Source organism: Pithys albifrons, chromosome 4 (assembly GCF_047495875.1).
Source record: "Pithys albifrons albifrons isolate INPA30051 chromosome 4, PitAlb_v1, whole genome shotgun sequence".
Classification (NCBI taxonomy): domain Eukaryota; kingdom Metazoa; phylum Chordata; class Aves; order Passeriformes; family Thamnophilidae; genus Pithys; species Pithys albifrons.
In genome coordinates, this window is record NC_092461.1 from 77622088 (window position 1) to 77639879 (window position 17792).

At 39.7% G+C, this 17792-nt stretch overlaps 2 protein-coding genes across 19 annotated transcripts in view; one reads left to right on the forward strand and one right to left on the reverse strand.

Moving 5' to 3' along the window:
- Nucleotides 1–13162, forward strand: part of ESCO1 (establishment of sister chromatid cohesion N-acetyltransferase 1) — a 33323-nt gene extending 20161 nt beyond the window's left edge. For 3 of the 6 annotated variants that reach the window (XM_071554690.1, XM_071554691.1, XM_071554693.1), the window contains exons 9-12: nt 6016–6105; nt 8711–8854; nt 9460–9647; nt 12169–13162. In XM_071554690.1, coding sequence (XP_071410791.1) covers nt 6016–6105; nt 8711–8854; nt 9460–9647; nt 12169–12316 — 570 coding nt within the window. In that variant the 3' untranslated portion in view covers nt 12317–13162. Of the gene's footprint in view, nt 1–5317; nt 5441–6015; nt 6106–8710; nt 8855–9459; nt 9648–12168 lie in introns of those variants that run through there. The other 3 variants (XR_011697755.1, XM_071554694.1, XM_071554695.1) reach the window with 3 other exon arrangements.
- Nucleotides 13163–13787: 625 nt separating this feature from the next.
- The window catches only part of GREB1L (GREB1 like retinoic acid receptor coactivator), a 147524-nt gene continuing 143519 nt past the window's right edge, over nt 13788–17792 (reverse strand). For all 13 annotated transcript variants that reach the window (XM_071554705.1, XM_071554709.1, XM_071554701.1 and 10 more), the window contains one exon: nt 13788–16484. In XM_071554705.1, the coding sequence (XP_071410806.1) occupies nt 16321–16484 (164 nt within the window). In that variant the 3' untranslated portion in view covers nt 13788–16320. The remainder of the gene's footprint in view (nt 16485–17792) is intronic.

The following is a 17792-nucleotide window of genomic DNA, read 5'->3' on the forward strand; positions in this document are numbered from 1 at the left end:
GTGTAGAGCGATGATTTAGATGGTTATTCTGGAGATGAAACTGTAGAGTAAAAGCTGAAAGAAGGGCTCTCCTGAGCTGAAATTCCCCTCTGATTTTCTTTTTCACCATAACAATCTGTTTTTTGTGTGAGTAACTTTTGCCATGATAAACAGATAAGTCACTAGTCATTTGATCCAGTCAGTGGTTCTTGGCTGATAGTATTGTGACAGAAACATTCTCACCTCCTCCTAGAAAATAATTTCAATTTAAGCCTTTTTGTCAGTGAATTAGTACACCAAGTGACTACTTGTTAATTCTTAGTCATCCAGAAATAGCAGAATGTTTCTAGTTATTCTAGTTTTGCTAGGAAGTTTCTGGTGGGGATTGTTGGGAAGATAGCTCAGAGCTTTCTAGATACTGGTATGTAGTTACTGTGTTGAAGCTGTAACTGCCTTCATTTCCCAGGCACAGAGAGTGTCAACTGGGTAGTATCATCATGGGATTAAAAAAGATGTACTACAGAAAGTCTCAGTAACTCCTTGGTTAGACTTTCTGATCCAGGAACATCTAGTCTTAGTGACCTTGGTATGTTATTTATGAGCTCTCCAGATACTCCTTTATATGTAGTTAATATGTTTGTCATTATTTGTGATTTGGAGCCATTCTAAGGTATCTTCCAAGCATTTCTTTCTCTTGTCATTAATATCCTTTGATGTGGTCCCAGTCTGACTTAAGATTTTCTCAGTTTTTCCTTCCTTTTGAGTGTCTCCTGTTTTGTGCTTATTAGTTCTATTAATGTTTTATTTCACAGCCTCACAAAAACTCAGTCTGCCTGCATTATCATGTCAGAGCTTTTGGCTGTTAACTATGAAAATGAGCATTGTTGTTTGTGTCATGCCTCCTGCATGCAGCTGCTTTGTGGGTTTTTTAAAAGTACTGAGTAGCCAAAAGGTAGTTTTTATGCAAATAGTAGGTTATTTACTGTCTGCAACTAAACAAAATTTTGTTTGTTCTCTTTCAAAGCCCTGTCTTGTTTCTTTTAGTAAAAAAATTTCCTTAGGTCTCTAGAAATGTCATGATGCCCCTAGAAGTACAGACTAACAGGGAGATGGTATTGGGACACTTGTTTTGTCATGGATGGCTGATAGAGACAGTAAGGAAATCGTAGGCCTTGCATGCAGAGAGAGGAAGTTTGGCAAGTATAATGATATTTTCTAGATTTGTGAACAGAAGATTGGCAAGGACTGATGGGTTTTCTGAAGGATGACGTTTGCTCTTAATAGAAGCATGCAAATTGAATTAGCAAGAAAGTAAGGTAGTCAAGGATAGCACTGGAGCAGGAATAGATTAGTTTAAGAGATGTCTCCAACTGCAGACAAATGCAGCAATCTGTCTTTCTGTTCTTCTGGTCTCAGATATCTGAAAGTCTCCAGAAAAATTATGCCTGTGTAGCATGTTGTGTGCACTGGGTGATGACACACACACAAGTGTTACTCCAGCAGGATTGATAACTTTGTGGGTTGGGCACGTGGTTCAGTTTTATGAAATCCCCGAGCTGGGATACACACAATATCAATTGTGTATCCTCTCTGTGATACCATACAGTATCAACTTAGTATTTCAGCAATTTTTTTGTAAGAGAAAGGCATTTTTAATTATGTTTTGAAGTTACAAAGCCAAAAACTTAATCCACAGGCTTTTTGCTAACTTGAGGTGCCTGAAATGTGAATGTAGTTAATCTGTTTGCATTTCAAGCTTATCCTCTTGGTTAGGAATATCTTGAGCTGAATAAGGTGGAAGAAACTGTTGTTTGAGGAACAACTCCAGGCACCAGTACAGGCTGAGGTCTGACCTGCTGGAAAGCAGCTCTGCGGAGAAGGACTTGAGGGTCCTGGTGGACAACAAGCTGTCCACGAGCCAGCACTGTGCCCTTATAGCCAGGAAGGCCAATGGTATCCTGGGGTGCATTAGGAAGAACATTGCCAGCAGGTCGAGGGAGGTGATCCTGCCCTTCTGCTCAGCCCTGGCGAGGCCACCTCTGGAGTGCTGTGTCCAGTTCTGGGCTCCTCAGTGCAAGAGAGACATGGAGCTCCCGGAGTGGGTCCGGCAGAGAACTATTAAGTTGGTCAAGGATCTGGAGCATCTCTCTTTTAAGGAAAGGCTGAGGGAGCTGGGCCTGTTAAGCTTCAACAAGAGACAACTGAGAGAGGACTTAATTAATGTATATAAATATCTAAAGGGTGGGTGCCAAGAGGGATGGATCCAGGTTCTTCTCAGTGGTGCCAACCACTATGACAAGAGGCAAGGGACAGGAACTGATGCACAGGAAATTCCACCTAAACATGAGGAAGAACTTCTTTATTGGAACAGATTGCCCAGAGAGGTTGTGAAGGCTCCCTAACTGGAGATATTCCAGAACCATCTGGATGAAATCCTGCGCCATGCACTGTAGGATGACTCAGCTTGAGCGGGGATGTTGGACCAGATTACCTAATGCTGTTCCTTCCAACCTCACCCTTTCTGTGATTTTGTGAGCTGATGTCTAATCTGATATGTTTACAGCTATTTTGTTTTAACTACACCCAGGTCCATATGTGAGCTCATTATGATTTTCAGATTCAAAAATAAAGGTAATATTTGACTCCTTGACATCTAAGTTTAATAGGATATTGGAATTGGAGGTGATGCTGAACTTAATATCATCTTAGAGAGATTTCATGCTTGTCTTGATTTACAAGAGCATATAGTGATAGAACAAAGAACAATGGTTTCAAACTGAGAGTAGATTTAGACTAGATATTAGAAAGAAATTCTTTACTGTGAGGATGGTGAGGCAGTGGAACAGGTTGCTCAATGATGTGGTGGATGCCCCATCCCTGAAAGTGTCCAAGGCCAGGGTGGAGGGGCCATTGATTAATCTGCTCTAGTGGAAGGTGTCCCTGCCCAGGGCAGGGGAGTTGGAATGGGATGATCTTTAAGGTCCATTCCAATCCAGGCCATTCTTTGATTCTGTGATGAAAATCAGACCACTGAACAGTTCCTGTGCTATTAATGTTGGAGCTGTCTCTGCAGTTACATTCTGCGTCGTTCATAATGTGCATACATAATACCCAGGGAAAGCAACACACCACACTCTGAAGTGGTAACTATTGTCTGCTATTTCATGATGTGGTAGCACCTGCTTGAATGTATTGTCCTTTTTTGAACAATTTCTTCCTTTTGTAATTGTCATGCCATTGCATCCTAATAAACAAACAGAAGCAACCTTTATTCTTGTTTGAATTGGTAGGAAAAGTTAGAGATAGATTAAAAATTAGTTAACTGGGGGGTGCAGAGTGGTCTCAAGTGATTACCTGTAGGATAAATAGGCCTAATGTGGAGGGGAGGAGGGTGTTGCAACAGCTGTTCCATACCACTGGGGCTCTGTGCAGCACCAGTCTGCCCAGCTGTGGTGATCAGGCTTCACATGCCCTGCTGCTGCTGGGTAGAGATAATCTGCTGTTGGGCACAGACTGCCAGCGTCAGGGAGGAGTGCTGTAATCATGTTCTTTTACTCCAGGGCTTGCAGAACACGTATCCCTGTGGGAACAGTAGCTTTCCTTTTAACTTCATCACAAGCAATATATATCAATGCTTGGACATCTGATTCAGCTGTAAATAAGTCTTAATGTCCTAAAGTAATATCAATTAAAAGGAAAAGCAATTTTTCTGACATTGCAGTAGAGTATTATATATTGTATACACAATGCTTTTATGTCTTACTATAGTAAGGTGTTCTTGTCATCTGCCTGTGTGAGAGTCCTACTTTAGTTCTCAGTGACTGAAATACCTTGCAGACTGTAGTATTTTAATAGGGTTAAAATTATGAGGTTTTGTTTAAAAAGTGTTAATAGGTATATTAAAGGACCTTATCATCAGTCATCTTCAGACCACATGGAAGATACTGGTACTCAGGCATGGTTTGTGTGTTGTACGTGCCTAATAGGACCAGTCCCAGGTGCAGCTATTGCGTATTTTCCTTTAGTGTTAGAATATGACACAGCTGTGATCAGTCCTGAGCATTGCTTCCATTTGTCTGGTTTAAAGGAAGGAAGTTCATTGCTTAGAAAAACTCAACAATAAGGGCACTAAAGGTGCAGATAAATATGTGAAGTGATAATTTTTCTTTTTAAAATTATTGGAGCTGCATATGACTATAGAAGCTCAACATGGCTTTAAAATGGTTTCATTAAAAGTCTTGGATGAGCTTATGATTTGCAGAAACTTTTTGGAAAGCTGCATCTAAAAGATACTTTTATGAATAAACTCCAAAATACTTCAATTTAGGAACTACCCTTTCTCTGAATATCATCAATCCCCATTTATAGAAATGACTTAATATGATGAAGCATTTTGGTTTTTTATCAGATTTCGTTTTTTTTGGAAATACCTGACTGTAACATTAGCAGGATACCTTAACCTAAAATTTACTGTTGCATTAGGCTTGCAACGGTGTGGATGCTATGATGGCAGGATTATCAAACACACTGTATTTATTTCCTGAGTAATGGTCACAGTGGGTTTAAAATAGGCTAAAAAAGCTCTTGCAAGGCAAACAGGAAGCCCAAAGGCAGAAAAAGACAAAAATTTGGGAGAGGTAGAGTTTGAGGTTGGAGAATAGTAATCCTTACATGAACCTTTTGGTGCCTTTTCGTACAGTCTCAAAAAGCATGTCATAATCTCACAAATTGCACTTTTCTGCTTCCCTGAATATTGTAACACTGCTGTTTACAGCCCTTTGTGTTCAGACTAAATTCAAGTAGGATCTTAATTTGTGCAACTGAGAAGAAAAGAAAACAGGATTAAAATGGTGTCTGTGTTGCAACCATGGCCATGCTGGGTGCTAAACTAATACTTAAATAGTTCCAGGGCTAGCAGCAAGTAGATAAATTCCTAAAATTATTCTATTCATGTCCTGCTTGGGGTGAGGAAGTAAAATCAGTATGAATAAAATGAGGCACAGATCAAGTGTTATAACACTGAAATTTGACATTTTTTGTGGTAGTATATATGGCATTCATCCAGTGCCAAATTCCATTGTTTGGTCTGTAGTCGAACTTTAATTTGTGGGAAGGTACAGATTTCAATGAGAATTATTCCATCAATATTGTTTCCTCAAAGACTTTTTTATTTAAAGTTGCTTTGAAGTAAGACTTGTAGATCAGCCTTTTTAGTGGCTGCAGTTACTTCTGCATTCAGTATTTTTAGGTCCCATCAAAGCAACTTGAGTTCTAATATCTACTAGTCCCATCTTGCTAGATTTAAGTGGCTTTTTTGTTTTGTTTTTTTTCCATGCAGGTACTGCTCATTATTCACCACGAGTGTGGATCTGAAGAAGAGTTAATTACCTCTATTTTTTTGAGTATGTTTATACTTCAGATACACACAACGTAGTCTCCTTCCCTATTAGATTCTTAGAAGGTAGTTATAAATTTTTTTCTAGTATCCTTCTTGTGGCTTTAACAGTTATGATCAGTAACAAAATAAACTATTCCTTACATTTTGGGCAACTGCATGCCAATCAGTTCACTTAGAACCTCCTGGAGGTCTTTCGCATGCCAAACTTTTAAAACTGAGTGTGTATTTGTGGAGGTAACTATGTTAAAAAGAAATCTTTTTATAAAACTTAGGGTTTTCCCATTCACTGAAGTTTGAAAAAATACTTACATAGGTTTGGAAATCAGTTATGTGAGCTGACTTTGCTACTTCTGTTTTAAAGTTGAGTTTGCACTGCAGTCCTGGGGGAAAAAATCTAGTTGAGAGATTATAAGAAAGACACTTTCACAACTTGTTTTTAGATACAGTTAGGTTATTGTATAAATTATTATATAAATATTTTTTGTTAAAGAGCTAGCTGAAGTTTCCTTCTCTAGCAAAGCAACTGCTAGATAATGTGAAATCTCTGCATAAATTTGGTGTCTAGAACAATAATTTGCCATTTCTGTTTATAAAAGTACGTCTTGTATATGGTTTAGATAAGTGTTTGTTTTATTTAGGGTTGGAAAAAGGAGAGAATTTTGGCCGAATATCCTGATGGAAAGATAATAATGGTTCTTCCTGATGACCCAAAATATGCACTTAAAAAGGTATGGTGAAAAGGACTGCCCTTGTATGTCTTGCTTTGTTTGGTGTTTTCATATAAATAATAAGGATGTCCATAGTAAAGTTTGAATAATTTACATGTGAACAGTTGAGGCTGGACTCAAAAGTGCAATGGTTCTGTAGCTTTTCCCACAAAGAGGCCGGATATCTCACTGAAGTGCCGCTGCTCTCTTCATGGAGAGCATGGGCCTGGGCAGGGGTGGCAACAGCATCAACCCACTGACTTTTTGAAACGTTTTTTTGAATGTCGGCCAGATATTTTATGTAATATAAACTTTGTACTCAATTTAAACAAACAGAAACGTGTTAACTTTATTACACAGGCACCATTCTCTTGGTGACTTTCTGATAAAAACAGATTTATCTGGAAAGTAGCTTCAAAGTCATCTAATCCATTCCCATGTCCAAAGCAAGATCTGCTCGGGTCATGTTGCATCTGACAGGTTTCTAAAAGTTTTAGCACTAGACATTTGTCTGATCTCTTCAGACTGTTACAGTGCTTCACTATTCATAACAGTAGGAAATTTTCCCTAGATGTCCAGTAGAACCTCTATATTGCAATTTAAGCTCATTAGTACTAATCATACTGACTCAGCTATAGAAAACATCCTTCTTTTCGTCTTTGCCACAGCTTTTTTGTGCCTGAACAAACTCTGATTTCTTTTTTTACCTTAAGGAAATGGACTGGATGTGCTGGATTTTTTAGTTTATACTCCTAAATGATGTTTTTTCAAGCTCTGTTCATTGTCATGCTCTCCTCTAAATTATTTCCATTTGTGCCATGACTCATGTCTCTCTAAACTCTCTAGAACTGGGCAGAGTACTAGCAGAGACTTGGAGCAGGAGAGTACCTGGGTGTCTTGCTGGCTGACATGTGTTCATACATCTCAATACATCACTCCAGTTGTAGCCTGGTGTGGACTCTGCTTAGCCTCGGATTTGCTGGGACTGACAGGAACTTTTTTACAGTATCAGGGTCACAGAATGCTTGAGGTTGGAAGGGATCTCTGGAGGCTGAATTGATGCCCAAGACAGCTCTAGCTGGTGGCATGACTGTAGGAGTTTTTCTTTAGTCTACCTAGAATGTTTTAAGTTACTAAATTGAAGAGAAGCTACAAATTTTCTTTACAACACTTTATGCAGATAAGTTTATTTGTTTCATTTTGTTTCTCTGATGTCATTATCTTAATTTTAGTACCTCTGTTGCACATTCATTTTTTAATATAATGGCCGAAGAAAAAAAGTATTTTAAATACCTAAGTGGTGCAGAAGGAAGGAGGACTGTAGCAAATGAAGTAATTTATGATAAGAGTGCTCTGTAGTTCTGTGTGGCTAAAGTTGAGAGAATCTACAGGTGTCACCACTTGGATGCTTGATTTCAAGAATGGTTACTTAGTGTTTCCAGCTGGGTATTTGGGCTTGTCATTAGATGATTGGTACCTGAATGTTAGATAAGAAAATAGAGAGTAATAGGTACTATGCCTTTTAAGAGTTATTTTTAAAGCATTTTTTGGACACAATTTTCATTTTATTAGTACTAATGGGCAGAAACTGATGCACAGGAAATTCCCTGTGAACATGAGTAAGAACTTCTTTACTGTGCAGCTGGCCAAGCACTGGCACAGATTGCCCAGAGAGGTTGTGGAGTCTCCCCCACTGGAGATATCCAAGAACTGACTGGACACAACCCTGTGCCACGTGCTCTGGGAAGACCCAGCTTGAGCAGGGAGGTTGGACCAGATGAACCTTTGTGGTGCCTTTCAGCCTGACCCATCCTGTGATATTCTCAGCATCAGTAATTCTACTTTTGCATTACTGATAAGATTACAAAATGCATTCAAGAAGCTTATGCAATCTAATGAACCACATAGGAAAGGCCACCTTATTTCTGTCTCACCAGAGATGAGGAATGATTGATGCTGTTTCAATGTCCAGTTTTAGGTATAAGAATCCACCAGTAAAATACCAGCTCATGCATAAACTTTTGTGTACATTTATGCTGAAGTTTCTGTTTCTTCTAAACTTTCTAATATTAACTAAGATTTTATTTTTAGTTTCAGTTATTCTTTGCAAACCCAGTGGAAGAGTAGAAAGCTGGAGGAAAGAGACAACAGTTATTCCTTCCTTTGCAGCAAATGCATACATTTTCTGCCTGTGTTGGCACTGTGCCTGCCGCCATGTGCTCAAAATCTGTAATGGATTAGTTCTTTCAGTACCTTAAAAATAACAGAACATCTTGAACTAAACTGTTTTAACTTTTCCTAGAGGTCTCATTTACCTCTAAAATACCAGTGTCCACACTTTGATTGTCTGAATTCTCTCTATTAGCCTTTGACCATTCAAGTTTGAACTTAATGGAAGCTGATTGAGAGGTCTCTACTCTTCCTGTTCCCAGATGAGTATTAATTAAGGAACATTTATGTGGATCGAGGTGTTGCAGGTTCCTTAGGATAATCCTTAACTTCTGGAATAGCTTTCAGTGTTCTAGATGCCCTAATACATCTTTGCAAATCTGTTACCTTAAGGTAAATGTATAGCAATGTACATTTATGTGTGTTTCTTATACAGCATTTGAACTTATTTTGACAGGTCGAAGAAATTAGAGAAATGGTAGACAATGACTTGGGATTTCAGCAAGCTCCACTCATGTGTTACTCTAGAACTAAAACTCTTCTGTTTATTTCTAATGACAAAAAAGTTATCGGCTGTTTAATTGCGGAACATATCCAGTGGGTAAGTGATTGAATTGGGAAAAGATAATCTATGTCAGTGTTTAGTGATTGTTCTTGCTTGTTGAGAAGCTGGTTCAGCTCCCTACTCAGCAAAAATCCAACCTGGATGAAAAAGTGAGTGTTCTGTATGATTGAGTTGAATCACAGTGGGATCAAACAGCTCCACAGAGAGCAGGATGAGAAGTCATGCCAGCAGCTGCAGTAGCAAACATTGATTTCAGAACTTTGTCACATAATCTGTCTGTTCCCTTGTAAACTGTGGGGTTTTCTACTATCCCTTGGGAGTAGCAGACAAAAAGCAAAACAGTCTTAGCCAAAGTCAAACATTTTTAATACAGGTGGTAATAGGAATTGTATTATTTGTTGCTGTTATTTGAAATAAGTTAAGGTTGTGTGGGGTTTTTTTGTTTGTTTGTTTAATCTTTTATTATCTGTTCCTGTTTTGAAACTGTTAGGAGAAATTACACAAGACAAAAATATACAATCTTTTTAGTAAGGTATTTTAGCAAGTAAGTATGTTTAACTGAAATAAATTACACATTGATTATTTTAAGTCATTAGTCATGCTTTTATAAGGGGATAATTTTTTTTTAACATCATTTGCAGGGCTACAGAGTTATAGAAGAAAAGGTTCCAGAAGTCAGTTCAGAAAATGAGAAAGTCATATTTGAAAGACAGAAAGCCTGGTGCTGTTCAACTTCTCCAGAGCCTGCTATTTGTGGGATAAGTCGGATATGGGTATTCAGCATGATGCGTCGAAAGAAGATTGCTTCTCGGATGATCGAGTGTCTCAGGTAATACTAAAAAGGTTCCTCAGTTATATGTGGTTTAGATAGAACTCAGTCCAAGCCATTTACTGTTTGTGTGTCTCAAGCTGATGGTGATGCTGGGGATGTAGCTTTGAGCACAGCTGACAGTTGCACTATTAGGTGGAGTTCAATAACTGATGTCAATATTCTGCAATAGCCTGTCTTTAACAGAAATCTTTAAGTGCAATCGTAATGAGTCACTCTGGCAAACTGCCAGTGAGCTTGGGGAAATTCCTCCATGGTAGTTAAGAGTAAAGGATGCAAGATTGTCTTTGGTCAAAGTGTGGGATTAGGCAACTTTTACAGACTGGGACTGAACCACTGGCTGGTTGTCCATTCCTTAGAGGTAAGAAGAGAGAGGGAACAGAGACCCAGTGTGCCAAACCATTTGATATAGTCTGGTGGCTTCCAGCTGTTGGTTTGGGTTTTTTTGACACATGCCCTCAGGCTTGCTGAGCCTTATGAGATACTTTCAATGTGCATGGAGCTTTAGTAGCTAGTAGTGAGTTTATTCAGCTTACTGCCAAGTGCTGGATCTATAAAAGGACTCAAACATCTGTGCTAGTGTATGTTAAAAATGTTGACTCTTGAAATCTTACGTTTCTTTCACTGACATTTCCTGGAAACTTAAACATCAGTTCTGAGTAATGCCAAGAGCTGCCCAAATCTTACTATTGTTTGCTTATCATGTTTGTGATAGCCCCATCTTGTTGGGGTTTATAGCACAGATACTCATGTCTCTGCCAGTCCTCATCCTCTTGGGTATTCGGAGAGCTTAGAAAAACTATTCTGCTCTGCAGAATGCATCTTGCCTGGCTGGTGGAGCAACTAGAAAGTTCTTATCAGATCATGTTCTGTCTGAACTATGAACTGTAAAGCTGCATTCAGATAAGCATAGTAACTGGATTATTTGGTTTTCTTTTTGGAAATTTTTGATAGTGTGTTTGATAGTAGCTTCTGAGAAAAAGGAAAGATGTAGAGCATGGTGCCAATAGTGCCACGGTCACATGTTTGATCCCCATAGAGGCTCTTCACTTAAGAGCTGGACTCGATCATCCTTTTGTGTCCCTTCCAACTTAGAATATTCTGCGATTTCTCCCCTAGAGTGATGCTGGAGTTGCTCCCTCAGCTACAGCTCTAAAGGATCTTCAGAATCAATTTTGGTGCTTCGTTGCAGCTAGTGAGGCCTCAGTGTTCCTCTTAGCTCTGCACTGCTCCGTATCTCACCTTTTGCTGTGCTCTGGTGCTTGTTTGGTCTTCCAGCAGCTCATTGCTGTCTTAGTAGGAAGCAGGTTCACCAAAAAGAGCTTTGCATTACTCTGGTGCTCTGTTGGTTTGTAGAATGGTCTGCTGAGCTCTAGAGCTGGTGTAGACAAGGGAGCCCAGAAAGTTACAGAAGGCAAGGGAGAGAACTTGATTTGGGATGGCAATAAGCACTTAGATCTGCTCAGCTGCCAGTGAAACTTCAACCTAAATGTCTTCTGTAGCAAAAGGTACTTTGGACAGGATGATTCCAGTAGCCATCTAAATCCTGACTTCCAAATGTTGAAGGCATCATAGCAGAAGTTTAGGTCTGTTTTGAGAATGTCTGCCCCATTTCACTCAAACTTTAATGGCTGACTTGGAGTCACAAAAACCCAGTCAGTCAAAGAACTTTGCAAAATCATCTTCCTAAATACATGAAAGAAAAAGAAGTAAAACTGGTAGTGATTAAAAAAGATTTTGTTCCTATTATCTTTTCCTCTGTATATAATGGAGATGTCCATATAAGTGAACCACATACTTGCTCTTCAAGTGCATTTAAGTTTATTTTTTAGAAACTAAAAAACCTAAGTTAAAAGGGAGTTTCTTCTGTTTCCAAGGATAAACATTACCTCCTCCTTCCCCCAATCGAGGTCTTAAAGCCTGAGTTCAGTTTTGTAAATTTGCTCACATAGCCAGCCCCAGAAGTAGAACAGTATCCCTTAACTCCCATTCTTACTTCAAATAAGAATAAAACTTGAATATTTTTCATTAAGAAGTTAAGCAAATTGATTCTTTTTTTTTATATTATTGCTGAATGTGTAGCTACTTAGGAATTATGCCTTGACATTGGTTCTTTGAGCCCTCTCCATAACCACCCCACTTGTTTTGTAGCTTGTGTTTTCATTCCCAGTGATTGTAGTCACAGCTCTAGCAGTCTCTTTTCTATGAAAAAATAGTTGGAATGAATTCAAATGTTTTTTTAAACTCTGAATTTGAACTCCTGATGCAATCACCCGGTACAAACATTTCTTCTAAAACACCAGAACCTTAACAAAACCCCTCCCAAAGCAAGTGGTCCTCCCTGCTGTTTGGAAGGATGTGATAGATCCTATAAATAAAGCCATCTCTTCCTAATAGAGCGTCTTCCTTTTCAGTGTCTGTGCCACTTAATTAATGATTTGTAGCCTTGTAGCATAAATATTTTTTATTATTCCCTGAGAGTAACCATCTTTTTTTTTTCTTTTTCCCCTCTTTTAAACAGGAGCAACTTCATATATGGCTCATACTTAAGTAAGGAAGAAATTGCTTTCTCTGACCCCACTCCTGATGGAAAACTGTTTGCAACACAGTACTGTGGCACCGGCCAGTTCCTGGTATACAACTTCCTCAATGGACAGCACCAGACTTAACTGCTCTGAAGGAATTCCATTTTTATTGGGAGACTTCTGCCAGACTGCACTGAGTGGGTGCAGACCTTCAGCAGAAGCCAGGGCCATTTTTATTACAGTGAACTCAGGACTGGTAACAACCTAAAGGTTGTGCTATTTTATTACAATTGTAAACAGTGCAGTAATAGGCTAACTTTGTTTTTTTAAAAGAAAGATATTTTATTAACTTTTACAAAAGTTTGATTGTATTTTATCTAGTTAGTCATGTTTACATGCAGCAGAAAGTTGTTCATAGTGGACTGTAAACTAATGCAAAGACTCTAGTCTCACTGACGAGTACATGCTGAAGTTCTTAATGAGGTGATATACCAGTGCTTCTCAGTACTGTACCTGGTCTCCTGCCCCAGCTCCTGCAGCCAGGGGAGCCACTCTGGTTGCTTGTTTGACAGAGTTCAAGTCCATGCCCAGTTGCATCGAGGCAAGAAGCATAATGGTGCAGTCATGGGCATCAGCCCCTTTGGACTGTACTGTGGCTTCTGTGGTGCAGCCTGTACCCTGCTAGATGCCAGGGCACCTGCTCAGTGTCAGCAGCATCAGAATCTGTGCCCCCTGTCCCCTTCTCCCCCAGATTAGTTGTGGAGTCAAAGGTTGAATGAAAACCCCGAGGACTGGTGTACTTGTCATTCTTCAACTACTGTACTGAGTATATACCTTTGTTAGTGGACTTCACTTTGATACTTGTCACTCCTTCATAAATCTCTCCTCTTTTAAAGGGTTTGTATGTTGAAAAACTGCTGTGGCCTTTCTTGATCTGTACATAATGTAGATAGATTAAAAATAAAATACTTGATAGCTTTTTTAAAGTTATTCTGTATGATACTGTGTGAATGAACCTTTACTGTATTTCATACTTTTCTTGGAAGGAAAAAAGGAGTTATGGGCAGTGTGTGTTTTGATGGACTCTGGAGAGCACAGTTGTGGCATTCAAACCTGCTTGGGTAGGAATTCCTTTAGTGACAATGCATTTTTATCACATTGCAAGGATCACTGCCCCAGGTAGCTCTCAATCAATACCATCCCATACAGGGTTTGTGGTGAGATGGGATACCTTCACCCTTGAGTAGTAGCATAAAACCTTAAGGTAAGATTTGAATGAAGGAATTAAGGTTAAACTGACCATTTGTTTCAATTTTGGAACCTCTGTGCAGGTAGGATACACTTGTTTATATTGTGCTGTCCTTAACCTTGGGCTAGAGCTAAAGTGAAGAACTTACACCTCCCAAACAATACTCAAGTACTCAAAGCTGAAGCAGCAGAATGATGGTGAATCTGGTCTGCAGAGTCTGGTTATTTCCCAGCTCCCATGTGTAATTTTCAAAGGAATTGTGAGCAGACTGTAAAGGTGAGGCAGGTTCACAGGAAGTCTAAAAGTGATCCTCTGGTGGGCTCAGACAGCAAGAGCAGTACCCATTTAGAGAGGCAGTCTGAAATGGTAACTTAATAAAATCAAATTTAATGAAAGCACATTATAAACATACCATAGCCACAACTTCAGACAGTTTCAGTTCATAAACAGTAACATGAGGTAGACTGACTAGTGAAGCTAAATTCACCAAGTTTTTGGTTAAGAAAACTTTACACTAGGAGAGCAATGTTTTTTAACCCTCTTCCAAAAGTCACAAAAAGCAATTACATAAGTTAAGCAAAAAGCATCTGCATATGATTCTTTAAATCTTAGTTTACATTCAGTTTTAACCTGTGAATAGACAACAGCTACAGATAAAATAAAATGCCAGCCCATTTAATACATTCATAAGAACGGCCTTGATAGTGAGGCTTAAAACCAAAATGGAATACCAGCCATCTGGCTGTCAAACAACGGTCTCCTTCCCAGGAATTCACAGGCAGCCATGTGTTCCATGGCACAGGCCAGTGCTGTGGGGCTGGTGTAGTGTGCTCTGGCCAGAGTGTTACCACAACTTGCTTCCACAGGGGAGAGCGCTAAGGAAATGGGTTTACTATTCAGTTGGTAAAGGCAGGCAAATACACTGATTTTCTAAATGCACTCTCAACCTTCAGGAGAATTTCACACTGCTCCATCAGCAGGCTAATTCCTCCTAGTAGTCTCAGCACCTGAAATTTTAAGAACTTAGTGCAAACATCAAATACACAAACAAAAAGGAAACTGTTCTTGAACATGTAGTACCTGACACTTCTACAGCACACTAAGACTCAGGATTGGCCTTAAGCCCTTCTGGCAAAACCAGCACTACTGGAATACATTCATATGTGTATCAAATGCCTCAAGAGGCATCTCTGATATCCCTACTTCTTCCTAATGTTAAAATACATAAGGCAGGTTGTGTCTGAAGGAAATAAGTTTACAGAAGTGGGTTGTTCATGTGAAATTTGCTAAATTTACAGCATCAGAGATATGCTACATCAACACAGACATATGCAAACCAGTTTCCTTTGGCCTCTGTCAAATATATTATGTTTTTTCATCTGTAAACATCTCTTTTCACAAGATAAAAAAGTTGCTTAATTAACATTATGCATTAAAAAAAAATGCAGCTTTGGCAGGTCCTCCAATGAGTTGCAGGTCAGGTATAAAGACGTGTTAATTTCATTGCTTTTTGGGGACTAAATTCATATTCATGAATAGCATTTAAGAACACTCTGCATTTTCCTTTTTAATAAAGGGGTCACAATGTGCAGAAAGATTATTTTTGATGTGTGTGTATGGAAACATCACCAAGGTAACACCTGCTAACTGTGATGGGAGCAGAGTACCGCTATGATTTAACCCTGACAACCAAATGCAAGAGTGCCGAGTTCCTTCCGGAACACCTTAGCAAGGATCAGTAAGTATCGCGCTTGTAAGCAGAACAACCAGTATTTACAGGGATGACAGTGTTAGGTGATGCATTCACAGGTCTTTGCTTCTGGAGAGTCTCTGGTGAGCAACTCCCTGGGACGTCCCCACTCCCCCATGGACCTCCTCTAGAATACCTTCTGTTTCTCCTGGATCCAGCTCAGGCATCATTACAATCCTGCACATTTTTTGGCATGTTTCTTCATATATGGGTATGACAGATCTAATCTCAGCTCTGCAGCCAACTGGAGTTGAGTGTAAAGGAGATGGAGTCAGTTGCATACAGCCCACCACAAAGGCACCGGACAGACAGGAGGACACATTTCCATATGCTAAGAAGGACGGATTGTAGGTTTTCAAAGCTCTGAGGAGAGTGAGAAGCTGAAGATGATTTGCTGGGAAGTTACTCTGGCCTCTAAGTGAAAAGAGAACAGCTATGAGAAGCCTTTGCTTCATCCCTGGAGTTGAGGAAGGGGTGCCTATTGGGGTGAAATACCATTGCTAGGAGAAGAGGGATCCACAGTGCCTGCCATGCGTTTGCTCATTTGTTCAGGTTTAAGTAGTAAACTTTGAACACCTGTGGAAATTTTGCCAAAGACAATTTCAATACGTACACAATTACAAATTTTAAACTAACACTGCACAGAGAACAAGACTATTCATTTTAATACAAATATCTACTTTATATTGTAGTTTCAAACCCCTGAGTATTCTGTACCACAGCACAGAGCTGAAGAGACATAGTGGGCTCTTCTCCACCTATCTTCAATAAATTCCACATGCTGGGGTGCATTTCATGTAACATTCAAACTAGCAGCTGCAAGAGGAGAGCAGCTTCTTCCCCTACATCAGCTGAATATAAAAAGGATTCTTCAGCCAAACAACAGCCTCTTCCCAGATCCTACAGCTTGGTTGGCTGTGTGATTAATGTCAGCAGTTGTGACTGATGTGAAAATAACTGGAATCCAGGATACTTTAAATCATAACTGATGTGGTAACTTATCTGAAGGAATAAAGCCTACTTCAGAAGTGTGGGGAATCCTTTAGAGCAGTCTAGATAAATATTGGTTGCACTTCGCTCCACAGTGATTGTACTTTTTTTTAAAAAAAAAAGTTCTTTTTTTCTTTGTTAGCAGTGTCTTAGCAAGGCTTATATATGGCGTCCAGTAAGAAAATAGAGTGGTTCATCATCACTACTGTTAGCAGTTTGAAACTCATCCCGAAGTCGGAACTGCCACTCATCCTCCAACTCCAACCGGACTATTGTCTGCCGTAACGAGCTTCTGTCTTGACAGATGACACACAGGGTGGCACCTTCAATTGAAAAGCACATTAAGTTCTCAGGGTACAAGGACAACTCATTTCCTTCATTCATTTTCCTAAGATATTTCAAAGATATCTCTGCTGCTAGGTAGGAAAAAAGTAGTATTAGAAGAGTCTATCAACAACTATCCAGACCAGACGTAGGTCAGTCAACTGAGACACAGGACAACAGCACATGGTGTCCCTCTGTGAATTCTGTGAATTTGCAGGAAGGCATGGACAGGGAGAAGCAAGCCTGGTGTGGGGTCTGCTCTGTATAAAAGAATGTCACTGCTTGACAATCAGCCAGTGTTAATATCATAAACTGTAGCAGGGAGAACATTAACTGGAATCCAAGATCTTTAACAAAAGACTAAAGCCTAATTTTTGTTTGTTTGTTTCATGGGACAGTTGGGTTTGCACAAGGTCAATGATGAAATTCTACTAAGCCAAACCAGTTCCACAACTGACTCTTAAGAAAAATCTGCTCTAACTTCCTTAAGTATGAGAGCTGCCCTTGGTAAAGCAGTGTAATAGTCCCTAATTTTTCTGTGGCTTAACAAACTTGCAAATTTCCTTGCATCTAGTGTTACACATAGACATTTAATAAGCAGGAAGGCTGGAAATCTTCAGGGCTTGCTCTATTCTGCGCTCCATCCCATGCACCTGACACACAGAAAGTTTTTGTTCAGATCCCTCCTCTGCTTGATTGAAGCAAGGGAAGGCCCTTCCTACCAGGCATTCATGGCCCATTTATTGTGAACAAACTGCCCCTTTCCCAAGAAACAAAGAAAGTGGCCTCTGGCTGCATTCAACCCATATCAGGTCCTGAGATGTGGCAGTGGCCAGCACCATCACATCTTTGTGCCTTCCTCCTCTGCCCCTGCCCTGGAGGGCCAAAGATGGTGCAGAGCAAACTTCAAAACCTGTTTTTTAGGACTGGCCCACAGTCATACCCCTGGCACCCCTGCGTATGCACCATCCTCAGTCAGCACAAGATGGAAACAGCTCAGCCATGCCACCACAAATGCACTGGAGTTCTGTAACAGACTCCAGCATTACTGAATACCTATGGCAATTTGCTATTTGTTAGCATTAAGAGAAAAAGATCAAGAAGTGTTTTGATGAGGTTTATCAAGTTCTGGTGGGGTTAGACCCCATAATCTTCCAGCTAAGAGCTGTCCCAATCTGCAATACTGAAGATTTGTTGCCATTATAGACCGATTACCAGAGCAGACTCTTGTCATCAGTAGGACTTATGCTCTAAACTCTCAAGTGGCTGACTGCACAATTCACTGCCTGATTTCCATGGGTCATGTT